This window comes from Rhyacophila brunnea, unplaced genomic scaffold, assembly GCF_057557595.1.
Source record: "Rhyacophila brunnea isolate RB1 unplaced genomic scaffold, BYU_Rbru_1.0 scaffold_15, whole genome shotgun sequence".
NCBI classification, from domain to species: domain Eukaryota; kingdom Metazoa; phylum Arthropoda; class Insecta; order Trichoptera; family Rhyacophilidae; genus Rhyacophila; species Rhyacophila brunnea.
The window spans coordinates 19681121-19697402 of NW_028232806.1; the positions used below are offsets into that span (position 1 = coordinate 19681121).

Genomic DNA, 16282 nt, shown 5'->3' on the forward strand with positions numbered 1-16282 from the left:
GTATCTGATCCAAAGATCATGCAATTTATCAAAAGTTTTTTATTTAATAGAAGTTGCAAACTAGTTGGTTATTTCAGTGGATGCACACCAGCTAAACTAAATGGCATATCGCTGAATTAAATTTAAACTTTTTAATGGGAATTGTTTCGCAGTGCCTGGAGACCTACTGAATAAAAAAATGTTTAAAGACAGTGGTAGACGAGATATAATATATGACAATAGATTTTAAAGCAATGCAATTATATATTCTTTTTTAATGAGTCAGGTATGTCTAACATGACGATCGTGGAATAAATTTTGGTCTATATCTAGGCCCATGTAATATTTACATAAATGTAGAAAGCGTCAACATGCAGTTATAATAAATAACGATTTTATTAAGATTTTGAAGCATTAATCATTCCCACTTTTATTTTCTTAATCAGATTACAAAATTAATCATCAAGCAAGCCACTCATAACTCAGTAAATGCCACAGTAGTATAAGAAACAAAATATTTGAATCCCAGTGCTTTAAACTATGGCTTATTTTCTCATTACTGTCGTACAGTAGGCTATTTTGATGCTGATGGAAGAATATAGTTTATTCAATGTAAGATATACCTCTGATATGTCATTATAAGCGATTGAAATTATTTCGTGATCAGTTATGTTAAAAAAACTGATAAAAATTCATTAAAAAGTTATGTTACATTACCGTCGCGCAGTAACCGCTTTGCATAGTTGAATAGTTTTAGTGTAATGTGTGCACAAAATATGACCAAAATTTATTATTTTGACGACAAATGAGAAACTGAGTAGGTATCTTTCTGTGGTGGTGAAAGACAATTAACATTATATTACGTTTTTTCAAATTGAAAATGGCAATGAGTGAGTGTGGTAGGCACTGTATTGATATTGGATAAAATATAACAGTTTATTTAAAGTTGAAAATATCTCTGATATGTCATTGTACGCTATTAATGGATATCATGATTAGAGTTATGTTTTAAAAAAAACTGATATAAAATGCATTACAATTTTTTCGTTACATTACAACATTATATTAACAAAAACTAAGCCTACCTACTTACAAACAAATAATTATCTCAAGGCAATAAAACATAAACACTGAGTTGAAACAAAGTTATATTTTTCAAATCACAACATTTTTACACCATTTACATTAAGTTTAGTATATTATTAATTTATGAGCACAGGAAAGTTGATGGATAATCAACTTGTCAGATTCAACGGCAAAGTAAGTGAAGTGTGTTGTCAGTGGTTTTCGGAATACCCACGTAGAATTAACTCTTTCCCAACATCCAACATTAGTAATAGTGATGCAAGACGTGCAGTTCCAGTTAACTATTTCGAGTAGCAGACAATAGCGTGTACATGGATGTGGCACATAAAGAAGAACCGTTATCTTAGAATAGCAATTTATTTAAAAGAAACATTTTAATATTAAAATACTTATACGAATATAATTATAGTCTATAATATTTGTAAACACCCAATAGACGTATGCATTGCACAACGATATTGAATGAAGTTTATGGTACATTTAAGTACTTGAAAGAATATTCGATATTTTTTAAATGTCTATTTTCAGGTGGTTGATAGATTATCCGTTTATATAACAGTAGATTGCGGGTTTAATAATATCGATGAAATGCTATTTCATTAAATGTTTGATCGAATGCATTCCAACCACTCTATAATCGTCGTCTGTATAAACTCCACCGTATAAAAATCCATATACATTATTTCGTTTTGTTAATTAAGGCATTCGAAGTATGTACTTATCATATGAATATTTAAAATATGATATTTTTCATATATAATTGATTCGAATTATGTGTCCAGTTAAGTAAATAGTTTTGTATAAAAAAAATATTTAGTTCAGCTAAAATGTTGAACGTAACATAATTTTTAATCCATTACAAGCAAACGTGTCATGCGAGAATATTTTACACGGAATGACAGCCGTGGAGTCAAAACTTTCGGTGGTATTTTTTTGGCGAGCGAAAAAGATTTAATCTAAATTTAATATTCAAGTTTTCACCAAAACTACCGAATCGTAATGAAAATCTCTTTTTTAATATTTCCGAACATTTATAATCTTTTCTACTTTATCCTATGGGACAGCTGTGATATAAGCACAAAATTTTCTATCGATTTTTTATTGTAAAATTGTATTGTTGATTTCCCATAATACTACTTTATACCATGAGATTAGTATGAGGTACGTAGAACGGGATATCAAGGTGTAAAGTAATGTCTAGCCACTAGACTACTCTTGAGCTCCCTTTTTACAACTAAGTTATATTAACAATGATAAATAATATAATCTTTTTAACAATTCTAAATATTAATTTTAAAAATTAAATAATTTGAGACCGATGTAAAAATACATTGATTTGACTCAGAGACAAACACAGAGCTGAATCGAAAAACAATATCAAAATAATGAGGCTTTTTTTTATTTTTATATTGCTGCAAACTTTATGTATGCCGCTCTATGTGACCATGAGTTATTCGTACATAATTTGTGAATGTTTTATATATTAATATTTTATATTATGTGCTAATTTTTCAATAAAATTTCGTATCAACTGTAATATTACATTACACGTTTTGAAAATTTTATCGGATTGTTTAAAATTAAGATTAGTTTTCTCCAAAAAACAATTTATTTTCATCAAACAATTCAATGAAAATTTTAAAACAAAAAAATATAAATATACATTTGAATCTTGACAAGGAAAAAGATAATACTTATAATTAATATATACATAATAATATTATAATTACTTCCCATTTTTAACACTATAAGAATAATGTATAGGGAAAGTATAATGAAGCCTGTTTTCCAAACTTGATTACGATTTTCAGTACTGCTTTTATACTGGGCGTTTGATGTGAGGATATTATTATTAAAGTGATAAGGTAGATTTTTATAACTCATCAGTCACAAAATTAGTAAGTTGTTGTCTGTACTATATATGATTTAAAATACATAAAATATTATTTATAAAGAAGAATTTATCGTCACAACGCTTACAGTTATTAAAACTTTTATCAAAAAATAATTTAGACGTCAGGTGAATGCAATGCTTACCAGAGGTACCTACAATTTGCACATTTTTTTGAGAGAATGTATTTTAATTATTCAATACGATAATTATTAAAGATAAACTTGCACGTTAAAAATATGAAATCGCTAAAGGATTATGTTAATATGTTCATCATTCAAATATAGAATTGTATGTTTTCCCTACTGTATTGAAAATTAATTTTTAATAAATCGTTTATTTTATATTTATTTAAAAAAATCGTTTTTTATACTATCATGACATATATAACGCCTTGAAATCCTTTTAAATTATATAAAATCAAGTTTAATTTGACTAAACAAGCCAAAAAATGGTGAAACTGTTGCTAAAAAATGGTTGCTAAAAACGATTCAAACTGATAAATATTACTTAATTTAAATAAATACAAAGTCAGTTAGTTTCTTTTCTCCGTTATATTGTATTTTCAGATTTTAATAATATATTCATTTTTAATAGACAATTATTAACCTTCATTGTAATACATATAAGCAATCTTAAATTTGACAAATCACCATTATTTTGTACCTCATTAAGTTTTAAATTGTTTAAACTTGCTTTGAGCAACTTTCATTAGAATATATTATTACAAGGTGTATGAAATCAGACATTATAATATATGTAGGTACATATTTTTCGTTCATATTATTTATATAATAATAATATGTTGGTGGAATTTTTGGAAATAGACGCCTGAAATAGTCTATGTCATTAAGAATATACCATACAACCACCCTGTAATTCAAGAAAAGCGTAAAGGTCTCTGTAGGTGTTTTTCGCCACAAATTCAGCTCAGTTGAAACGAGTAAAAGAATGCGTTATACAAAGATATCAGATTAAGCGGAGAGCTTCGTTCTTTTTTCTACGTACTTTTTCTTCGTTTGGTTTTCCTTTGCGCGCCGTATCATTTGGCAACTACGTTTAAAAGTTGGCAGACGCATTTGGGCGGCAAAAAGTGCCCAAAATAAGACACGTGTTTTTTTCGTCTTTTTATAATAACGAATAAAAAAAATAAACGAGTGTATGAAGGCTGTATGCGAAGAACACAGAATTTATCATAATTATATTATGAACGCCGTCTGGTAAATTGGCACAGGGCATTTAGTATTTTATTTAAGTAAATCTGGAAGATTATAATTTTGTCATTCATTTATTGAAGGTGAGTTTTTATAGTCTTAATCTTATAGTAAAAAGCATTACGATAACGAATTCATATCTTCTCTTTATATTTATACAAGAGACATAATTTTATATATTTTTATTGGTTAAAATGTATTGTGTGGTTCTTGGTAATTATTAAATATATTAATTATTAAAAATTAAATAAATTAGGGTGATCTTAATAATGTATGTATCCGTAATAAATTCATTTTATTTATAATTTTGAAATCAATAAGTATATATAAATATATTATAATATAATAATATAAATTCTTTTTTGGAAGGCAGGTTTTTATTAGTACATGGTATTTTATGAATATTTGTATTAATTTAACGTAGTTTAACAAGTTTTTTAGAAGTTTACGAAACAATTTTTGAAAAATTCGTAGTTTTAATGTATCATCTATTTAATTTAAAAGCATCATTTTTTCTAGAAAATATAATTAATTATTAATTATAACTTAAAATTCTTTTTATTTCTATTGATTCGAGGTTTTTTATGTGATAAGATTAAATTTTGAATTACATAATATAAATACAAAATTATACTGTATATAATATATTTTTTTAATTCAAATACTTAGATGTTTTTTTTAATTAAAAAAAAACAATAAAATTTTCAAGTCAATTATATATTTTGTATATTAATAATAAAAATTATGATTTATGCCACTTATTATGTATTTTTTTTTGTTATTGATTATAACGCTCGATAGTTGTTACAATATTTGTATGTTTTATATAAATAGGTCTGATGAATCTTACATCTTTGAGTTTGCACCACAACCAAATAGACGTGGTGGAAGACCACGCGTTTCGTCAACTATGTAACTTGACCGAGCTGGATTTAGCGCATAATGGGATTGTAGCAGTGTCTGGTAAGTTCTTGAAAATCTCGATTATTTGGAAAACGCATTTTTTCTAGCGAAAGACAAAACTAAATTATCTCTTTTAAAACGTATACATTTAATTGAAATTTAGTTCGTACAATAAAATGCGTTTTCAAATAACCTTGAATGTTGTTTAGAATAATCTCAATGTACCTTTTTTTTCATTAAAATTAGTATGATTATTTTTTTAATATGCGGTTAGGGTTTGTTATTTTATTAAACGATATACCGTTTGGAAAAAACCTCCTCAAATATGCTGAAATATAAAAGCCAAAATAAAACAATATTATTCTAATATTATCATAATAATATAATGTGAATTGTCGTTCAAAACAAAATAGTTTTTTTTAATTATCATTAAGTGCGAGTACACCGGATTAGTAAATAAGATAATTTAATACTTTTATTCAAAATAAAAAAAAACGATTGCTAATAAGTAACGCAATTTAGGAAGTACTTCAGAGAGTAGTTAACTTTGTCGCAATTAGATAAAAAATTAATTTACAACAAAATATTATTGGCAAATACTACTGAAAAATACATTTTGTTAATATCAGGCCCGCCTCAACTGATTTAGTCATATCTATACAAAATCTAACAAGCCACCCCCCTCTACTTTCCCATGCAATTTTTTAATAACGAAGTAATATCGAATTAAGAAAACTAGAATTTATTTTTTGGGCGCAGTTTGAATTCAACCGCCCTTGTGTAATGCAGATTTCTCACGCAGAAAAAAGCCGGCCCTGGTTAATATTATAACGTCTAATATGTGGAGACCAAAATGATCGAATAAAGAAAAAATAATATTACTTATTTTATTTCATTTATTTAAATTGAATAAACCACAAGATTTAAGAAGACGAAACTCTTAAGTGTGAATATAATATAACTTCAAACAGCCTCTAAAATAATAAATAAGAAAAAAGCATCGGAAGAAAACTTGGACTGATTAGGGTTTAAACCCATATCTATCATAATTATACCGGGCGAATGTTTTGCAAATTGAGCTGCCAAATAAATTTATCTACTATTTAGACATAAGATTGTTCATTAACACGCATCTGAAAAAATGTCAAATTCTGTTAAATAAAGTGACATTGTTTTATAATTTAAATCAAGATCTTCATTGCTAAAGATCTTGCCCCCATAAGTAAAAATGCAGCTATTTACCAAAGTCACATTTTGAGATAATCATACATCAACGCTTTATCAACATTCCTTAATTTTTTTTTAAATAAACTGGATGAATCATTTGATTTATGGTATAAGCAAAAACCAGTATATTTTCAATCGATGCTGTGTTTTTGATTATGAATCTCGATATACCTACAGTCTTTTTGTCTAGAATAACTACCGTTTTCGTAAAAAAAAACGATAAACAACATGTCGATTATTATACTAAAATAAATTTTATACTGCTTTTGACTTTATGTCAAGTGATTCAGAATTTTTCATAGAGTTATTATCTGTACACTAACTCAATTTGTGATTTTTGTCGAAAAGCTGCCTTTTTATTTATGAGGGCAGAATAGGTAGGAATTTATTAAACCTTTATTTCAAAATTACATATTTTTAATTACCGATATCAGATTCATTATTATTCTCGTGTACTGTAAAAAATATTCAATAATGATGATAATATAATAGATTCTTATAAATATGTGGGCAATTCATTGTAAAAAAAATATTTATAAAATAACTGTAACTTTTGAAATACTATATTATGATGATTTTGAGTTATATTACATAATATGTTAAATTAAGCATATTATTTATTCAACAGGAAGCTCCTTAGCGCATTTGCCTCTGCTACAGAAGCTCGAGTTGAGCCACAACTTTCTGCGAGCTTTGACCGCTGACCTAGTTGGCCCGTTAATTGGCCTGCGAGAACTTAGGCTAGACGATAATGACATATCTATCGTGGCATCGGATGCTTTGAAATCAGGAGTGGTGTTAGACAGATTGACTTTGTCAGGTAAGTGATTATCGATTATTTTTTATAACAATAATATAATACTAAGTACCTGAAACAGCAAATAGGCATACAAATCCAAAGAAGTATTGCAGTCGCTGTTTTAAGTACTCTTGAGGTATCTAAGGGACAGTTATTTTAGATACTTGGGAAGACCTACTATATCAATAGTTTCATTAATATTTTTTTAATGGTTTGTATATTAATTATGTGCAATGTGATATAAGTGATAAAGTAAAATTTCATAAAATACATTTCGTTTAATAAAATATATCTCAGAACACTTGTATACTTAAGTCGAATAATTAAAGAAATGATTTGGACCTGTGCTTTTTTTGAATTGTGATAACGTAACTGTCTTATATTTTTTGCAGTACAGTTTAAAAAAACAGTGAAAACAAATAATGTTCTTGTCTTAAAATATGTCTCCGTGATGATTCGGTTTTGTATTCATATTGATTTTAGAATATACCTACTAACTAACTTATCCATTTATAATTGATAGCGTATTATTTTACCGATTTCTTATTATTTTATTTACGTTAGTAGTTCTTTTTAACAAATTTTTACTATTATATTAATATACTATGTACTATTGTGGAAACTCTGCTTATTATAATACTTTTGACATTACCTATTTTTAATGATGTACCTATTCATGTATTAACAATTTAAATAGTTATTTGTTTATATAATTTACAAAATATAATGTATTAAAAGCTGTTGTTATTGATTTCTAAACATAATTACATGCATAAAACGAATATAATACATACAATGCAATATCACTTCCCATAAAAGTAAAGTCATAGTCTCAATATTTATTTATTCGATTGATTATGTATTCCCTCAAAAATAATTCTATAGTCGTTGCTCAAATATGACAAAACAACTGTTATTTTAATTGAAAAAAATTAAACCTTTTTTCTATATCAACTGACTTAAAAACTAGAAATAGTGATCTTTACAAAACTATCCGTTAATTAGTGACATAAATTGTGCAAATAAGCTGAATTGATTAAAAAAAATAGCTAACAGTCGTTTGTCAAATTGTAGACTATCTTGAAATTGCATTTTTTTGTATATCCTAAATGTAGCAAAGATGACGTCAATTTAATATTTTATTTAATAAATTTGGCAATCTAGTATACGTTATCCAATATTATTAATATACCAATGGGTATGACTTATCAAGATAAATAATATTGAAACCATTTCACTATATATTACATTAAGTTAATTTTATTTACTTTTATAGATAACCCGCTGAACTGTGACTGTAGCCTATCAGATTTTGCCACGTGGCTTCGAACGGACGTCCATCTGTCAACTTTAGATCGAGACAGCGCAATTTGCGCAACGCCACCCTCTTTAGAAGGTGCGCCATTACGAGCGTTAGCACCCCGAAAGTTCTCCTGCGACTCCAGCGATTCCAGCGACGACTATACCACGACTACTGAAGAAGCTTTTGATGACCTCGATACTGTTGATGTAGAAGCTTCTGAGAGGGAAGATGTAGATAGTGATATGGATGGAGATAGTTCTGAGGTTGAGAACGAAGCTGACGAGGAAACCAAAGTGACGAAAGATCAGGTAAGCGTAAAAAATTAAATCGGTTTCATTAATAGTTTGTTTATATTTAGGTTTATTGGAATAAAATAGAACACTGATATTAATTAATACTAGATACCGTATATTGATTCTAAGTAGAAAGGGGTTAAATTAAATATTGTATCAAAAATTATTATATCCTATTGTTTTCTGTATTCATATATTTAAAAAAAACAATATTGATTTATAAATACGCACATATTATGTAATTATGTACAATATGTAATGATGGATCATCTATAACTTTCCATTACAATGTATTATAATCAGTGGCGGCTCGACAAATTTCTAGGTGTTGGGGTTTAGTCATTAATTATCAAATACCTACATTTTCATATTATTATAGGTACATTATGTACGAAGCTACTTATAATACTATGATTTTATTAATGAGGAAATAGATTTACCATCATCAGTTTTGAACAACAACATACAACGAGCATTTTTACTCACCTATGGGGTCATTCTATTCAGTCCCTAGTATGCGTATAATAACGCTAATGCATTCACATACTTTGTAGAAAGCCATAGTACCGCAGCAACGGGATGGGACTGAGTGACCCCGATCAGCAAAGCATAGACGCCATAGCTTTCTTAATTTGTACATAGGTGTCACCGTGAAATAGGGTGTATTTAATTTAATTTAAGTTATTTTAATACCGCGTAATCATTATTATGTTATTACATAATTTACAATTATTACTTTATTTCTTTGTATAATAATAATAAATATCTCTCTAAAATTGCGACGGGTTTAGATAGATGAAATAAATTAAATAATTCATTTAATTAAGTAGGTATATTATGACAATGATACAAATATCGGACATTTTTTACGCATTCTCCACATGATAATGATGTGGGGATGGTCCCTATGAACCCTTAAGGTAGAGCTGCCCCTGATTATAATGATGAAAATCCGGTAAATACAAACTAACCATATTAATTCAATGACTGAAAAAATGCTTTGGGTAATTAAGATAAATCAAATAATATTATATTTATGCTAAGATCTTTTATTTGTTCGTTATTTTAATTATATTTTAATTTGGTATTACGTCGATCTACTAATTTTACTTTTTTATAAATATATAATATATTTGAATAATAAGCACACAATTGTTTTTATGGTTGTTTTTGTTTCATGTCTATTTTAAATGTGAACTCTGCCATTCTTGGTGGTCTTGGCTTGTGTGTCTCAGATAATTACATTAGGAATCGAGAGCATCCGTTGTTTGTTCTCCGAAGGTACAAAACTAACCTGCCATTAGTAATGCCAATTGGGAGTGCAATAACCTTGTTTAATGAAATCGCTTCGGATATTTATATATTCCACTTACGTGAGGGTGAATTTAGGTGGACGTTGTTTTATAAGTTTTTAAGATAGGATCTATCAAAGTTCACTCTGTGTGCTTCAATTTACTCTTATTTTTGATATTTTATTTATTTAGAAAATATATTATAACCAATAGAAAAATTCTTTTTTGAAAAAGTAAGCCACCCCGGTAGGGAATCGAACCCTGCATCTCCCGGGTTTACGCCCCATCCGCGCATTACCTCTATGCTACGCGGTGACATACTAATTGTGACAAATTTTAACTATTGGCCACTTTTAATACCCACACATCAGCGCTCTTCCAAATCAAGCTACTTTGGCAATCGATTTTTGTTTATTAAATCAAAGTAGATACCTATTACTTCAATTACTAACCGACGTCGTGAATTTCCCCAATATTTTTAATAACGTAACTTACTTGAACGTACTATTCATTTATAATTGACTATTTGTGTCGCTAGATTTCAAACTCAGTTAAGTCCATAATAGATGAATAGGAGAAAAACAGCCTTTTGTTTTCTCAAATACACAGTCACAAGGGTGAAGGTTTATATTATTATTTCGAGTATAGAATATTTAAAATTAATAAATTCCACATATTGATAATGCAGAAATGTCAGAAAGCAGTAGTTCTTCAGCAATTCACAAAAAGTCAAAAATATCTAAAGGTGAACTTGGCTGATTTTGAAATGTTGCGACACATTTATTTAATTGCACAAGATTTAAAAATGTACCATTCTAATTATTGAACATACATAATATTTTTATATAAAAAACAATATTGATTTATAATGGCATAAGAAGATTTCATGTATGGCATGTCAAAGATGAAACTTATCGTGAATTAATTAAAATATATAACCTTTTTTAGCATGCCACTTTAACCGTTGAGCAAAGATGTTTTTTTTTTTAAATCGTATTATCATTACAATACATTATAAAAAAAGACTTACTAGTAACACAAAATTCATTACCTTGCTATATTAAAACAGTAAATTATAACTTTAAATTAATTTAGTAATAAACAAATTTTTCATTATTGTTTTAAGGTTGCACTATCAGAATTCCAATACGACGGTGCCTTGGTACGTTTACGATGGCAGGTTGATGATAAAGTAGCTCCATTTTCCTGTGATGCCGTCTTTGTTTATGAAGAATCTGGAGAAAAGGAAACGCTGGTCAGCTCAGAACCCATCCATTGTGACTCCAAGATTTTAAAAAATCCTACAGATCTTCACGTGACCGTTCCTGGTAGCAGAGATTTAGTGAGGAATCATAGGTATGCAAGTGTTTAGGGTTAAATTATAAATCTCTAATCTTTTGTTAATTTATAATTTAGTATAGAATATTGGTAATTTTAAGATAGGGACCTATGCACGTCGAGTTAATTTTTTAATGCAAATTGTTAAAATAGGTAGGTATCTACCTACCTAGTGATAGTATTTGATTGTTGGTTTTATAAAAATTTTCGGTATAGTAATTTTTTTCGGTTTATGTAAGTAGACATTGAAGATTAAAATTTCATTGGTAAATAAAACGTACATTATAAAATGGTTAATTACAGCTTGATTTTTAACTTTTCTCATCAGTTCAGAATGCTCTGTTAAATGGATCATCATTGTTATATTATGTAAATTAAATATAAGAATATTACACAATGATTTAAATATTATATAATTTAAATAAAATACAATATTTGTACAAGAGAGTTAACATTATTATGTCGATTCAATTATTTTAAATAAACATTGCAGTTTTGCCCTAACCATTTTTATTTGAGAAAAAAACTACAGATATGTATATCAATTTTGTTTATAAATATTGTACAGTAATATTTTCACACCCGTCTTTGATTAATTTACACGTACTAATTAGGGTCTAGGACGATTTGGCACCGCGAACTGGCCTCCGCCGATTGGCCTCCGGTAATTGGCCGCCGGTACAATCGGACGCCGGCCCAATTGGACGCCGACCCAATTCGACGCCGACCCAACTGGCCTCCGGGAGATTGGACGCCGCACAGTTGAATTAAATGCGCAAAGGAATAGACGTACGTTACGATTTGTCGGAGTAAATAAGCAAGTCAGTTTAATATGCTTCTATCTTCTCAGTAGTCGTACTTTATGAATTTCGCGCTTGACAAATTTTTAATATAGATTGAGAAAAATTATTATGCCTTATGATGTTTATTAAAAGAAAATAATTCTTCCCTCGCTATAACTTAAAGATGTGCATAATCAATTAATTTATTGTCTATACATGGGTACTTATTTATATTTACAACAAATATTAAAAATAATGTTAGATGTTAGAATGAAAATTACATTATATTTCAGCGTTTTATCGACTTAATATTATAATAAAGCTTAAACATGTATATTATTATGCATAAATGCGTATTTTAAGATAGTATGAAATTACAAACAAAATATTGAGTAAGTTATCTGCTAAGTATAAATGTTTTAGTAGTTTGATTGATAAACTACTTAGGTACTGGGTGCCGGACGAAATCTCGAAGGCCGAAATCCCGAAAGCCTAAATCCCGAAAGCCGAAATCCCGAATATCGAAATCCCGAACGCTGAAATCCCGAATGGCCGGAATCCCGAAGGCCGAAATCCCGAAAAATAAAAAAAATACAAACATCAATAATTGCGCAATTTTTGCAAGAGACACAAAAACCCATTTTTTGTGGAAATATAAAAAAAATGTAAAATACAAACATCAATAATTGCGCAATCTTGGATTGCGCAATTTTTGTAAGATGCACAAAATCCATTCGTTCTACAAAATGGTCTCTCCTGAAAAAAATTGCGCAATCAGAAAAACCCATTTTCCGAAAAAATGGGATTTGTCTCTCTTACAAAAATTGCGCTCACGATTGCGCAATTATTGATGTTTGTATTTTACATTTTTTATATTTCCACAAAAAATGGGTTTTTGTCTCTCTTGCAAAAATTGCGCAATTATTGATGTTTGTATTTTTTCATTTTTCGGGATTTCGGCCATTCGGGATTTCGGCATTCGGGATTTCGGCCTTCGGGATTTTGTCCGGCACCCAGTACCTAAGTAGTTTATCAATCAAACTACTGAAACATTTATACTTAGCAGATAACTTACTTAATATTTTGTTTGTAATTTCATACTATCTTAAAATACGCATTTATGCATAATAATATACATATTTAAGCTTTATTATAATATTAAGTCGATAAAACGCTGAAATATAATGTAATATTCATTCTAACATCTAACATTATTTTAAATATTTGTTGTAAATATAAATAAGTACCCATGTATAGACAATAAATTAATTGATTATGCACAACTTTAAGTTTTAGCGAGGGAAGAATTATTTTCTTTTAATAAACATCATCAGGCATAATAATTTTTCTCAATCTATATTAAAAATGTGTCAAGCGCGAAATGTATAAGGTACACCTACTGAGAAGATAGAAGCATATTAAACTGACTTGCTTATTTACTCCAACAAATCGTAACGTACGTCTATTCCTTTGCGCATTTAATTCAACTGTGCGGCGTCCAATCTCCCGGAGGCCAGTTGGGTCGGCGTCGAATTGGGTCGGCGCCCAATTGGGCCGGCGTCCGATTGTACCGGCGGCCAATTACCGGAGGCCAATCGGCGGAGGCCAGTTCGCGGTGCCAAATCGTCCCATTCCCTACTAATTAACAACGATAAAATCCATATTATCTATGTTATTCAATTAAATAATTTTGTTCATTTGAATTTAGGTCATGAAATAATTTATACCAAAAGACTGATCAAATTGACAATACCCATAATTTCTTTAATTGTGTTAACTGTCAATTCATGATGAAAATGCATTGTATTAGTAATTTTAATAAAAAATATTTTTTTTTTACTGAATCCACTTTTTTATTTAATAATTTGTACCCGCTTCGTCCGCCTCAACGGGACATTTTTAACTGATAATTTTATCAAATTTATGATTTAAAATTATTAATACCCCTAATACCTCTTCAGCACGAACTATATTTAAGAGTATGCATAGCATTTTTGAATAACATGATAATTCATTGTTGATTAGAGTTAAAGTTTTATTTCTTTGACCCATTCATGCAAAATGAAAGAGACAAACCGACATAATTAATTTTCTTTAAGGATTTCAATTATGTACAGTACCAATTACTACTTCAATTATTGATGTTTCATTCAATAACACCCGTGATGTATTAAAATTAAATGAATTTGTCGTACTTCTTGCATTTTGTAATAAACAATAATTTGTTAAAATATGGTAATTAACATACATATTTTGTAAACATTACAGAAAATATACAATATGGGTAATTAATATTTTGAGTTAAAATACAAAAGCTGACTGCCAAATGAATGTAATTTGGAAAGCACTTCAGTGATTATTGTGAAAACTACTAGTTAATTTTGTCGCAATTATATAGGGTGCACATAGCTAAGTTGAGGCTTGAGTTGAGTTGAGCTGGGCGTCGTATTTTTGTTTAGATTATTTCGAGTGGTTATATTATATTTTCTGACATGTTTGAATAAGAATAAGAAACAATAGTTTATTAGATAGTAATTAAATAAATTTTTATTTCGATATATTATTTAAGAATATTTTCATTAAACATTTTTTTTTATTATTCCAGGTATAGATACTGCCTAGTTCTACTAAAAGGGTCAAAGGAAAGTGATGAACTTGCATTAGCTCTGGGATGCAGTGAAGTTATTCCTCTTCACTCTACGAGTGGCGCAGAAAATGTCCCGCGAAAGGAACCAGCCGTCAGGTACAAAAATATACTTATATTAATTATAAATATAATTTTAGGACATCAAAAATATATCCATAATAAAGAAAATATAACGTGGAATAGATTTTATTGCTAAAATTATATTCTTGTTTTCATTATAATAAATAAAAAAAAATTGAAATTATTACTAAAATCTATATTGAAAATAAATAGGCATATTTTGAAAAACATCAGAATTAATAATCGTAGAAATATATAAAATTATAAAAAATAGCACATTATTCACTATTTTGTTGAGTGTTCTTAGCCATTATAACGTCTATGATTCAAACATTTATTGCTAGTAACTACATTATTTTAAGTGTTTACAATTTGTCACAGAAAGGGTACATTGTAATTTTAAATCAATGTAATGATAATTTATGTTGTTAGATCATTTATATCTGGCATCGGATATTGATTTATCTTTCTTTATGATGTCCTAAAAACTTGCTGAGAATTAATCGTTTATTTATGTTATGGTTATTATATTTTTATTTGCAGAGTTTCTGGAGTCCGTTCAAATTTCACTACAGAAGGTACTCTCTCAATTGAGTTATCATTGATAGGGTATCCACCAGATAGACCACACAATCTTCAACTAAGAAATGGCGAGCAAGAACCGTCACCAAAACAAATCACAGACTACTTTGACGCGCTGAATAACTGTTACGTTAGCCTTGCTGTATTTGCCCAAGGATCGATGATAGCACAAAGAGATACGCAGTGCGACAGAACGTTTGTAAAAATGGAAGGATTTATGCAAGGACCTTACAGAGTGTGTGCATCGTTGTCAGAATTCCAAGTTACCGGTCCAAGTTCCAAATGTGTATCCGCTGTCAAAATAGGAAAAAAGAATAACATATCTATGCAGAGTAAAACATCAGCTGTTGGAGGATTGAATGTAGCTGCAGGAGCTGCAGGTTTAGGATTGTTGATGGCTGTTATTGCATTGCTATGGGCATCCAGGAGGTTGCTGAAAAGGCCAAAGTTTGTTACACCGACGCATCAATGCTTTAGACCAGATCCCCAAGCTTGTGATGATGTACAGCATTCAGGATACGTCAAGCTACATGCAACGACAAAGTTGTAAATTGGGTTTCAAATGAAATTTTTACATATTTTATTAAACATTCAAAAAATGTTCTTTAAATATCTATCTACTCGATGGAAGATATTTTTTGAAAATTTGCAACAAAGTAGGCATTTCAATAGACCATATATTAATATGTTTGAATATACCTGGTATTTATGACGCCTTTTAAATCTAGTATTGTGATAAAATAAAGTGCCATCTATTAAAAAACGTATGGACTAAAGTGTATAAATAGTAATATTATAAAAATTAATGAATATGTACGTTTTTTATTATGAACTATAAAAGACATTACAATTTGAAGTGTATATAATATTATAAAATATGTATTAA

The 16282-nt window shown here is 28.8% G+C and overlaps 1 protein-coding gene across 4 annotated transcripts in view; it reads left to right on the forward strand.

Annotated features, from left to right (window-relative positions):
• Positions 1 to 16060, forward strand: part of LOC147075017 (uncharacterized) — a 227484-nt gene extending 211424 nt beyond the window's left edge. For all 4 annotated transcript variants that reach the window (XM_085942722.1, XM_085942721.1, XM_085942723.1 and 1 more), the window contains exons 7-12: positions 5005 to 5133; positions 6929 to 7120; positions 8376 to 8710; positions 11114 to 11343; positions 14713 to 14850; positions 15358 to 16060. In XM_085942722.1, the coding sequence (XP_085798848.1) occupies positions 5005 to 5133; positions 6929 to 7120; positions 8376 to 8710; positions 11114 to 11343; positions 14713 to 14850; positions 15358 to 15946 (1613 nt within the window). In that variant the 3' untranslated portion in view covers positions 15947 to 16060. The remainder of the gene's footprint in view (positions 1 to 5004; positions 5134 to 6928; positions 7121 to 8375; positions 8711 to 11113; positions 11344 to 14712; positions 14851 to 15357) is intronic.
• The last annotated feature ends 222 nt before the right edge of the window (positions 16061 to 16282 follow it).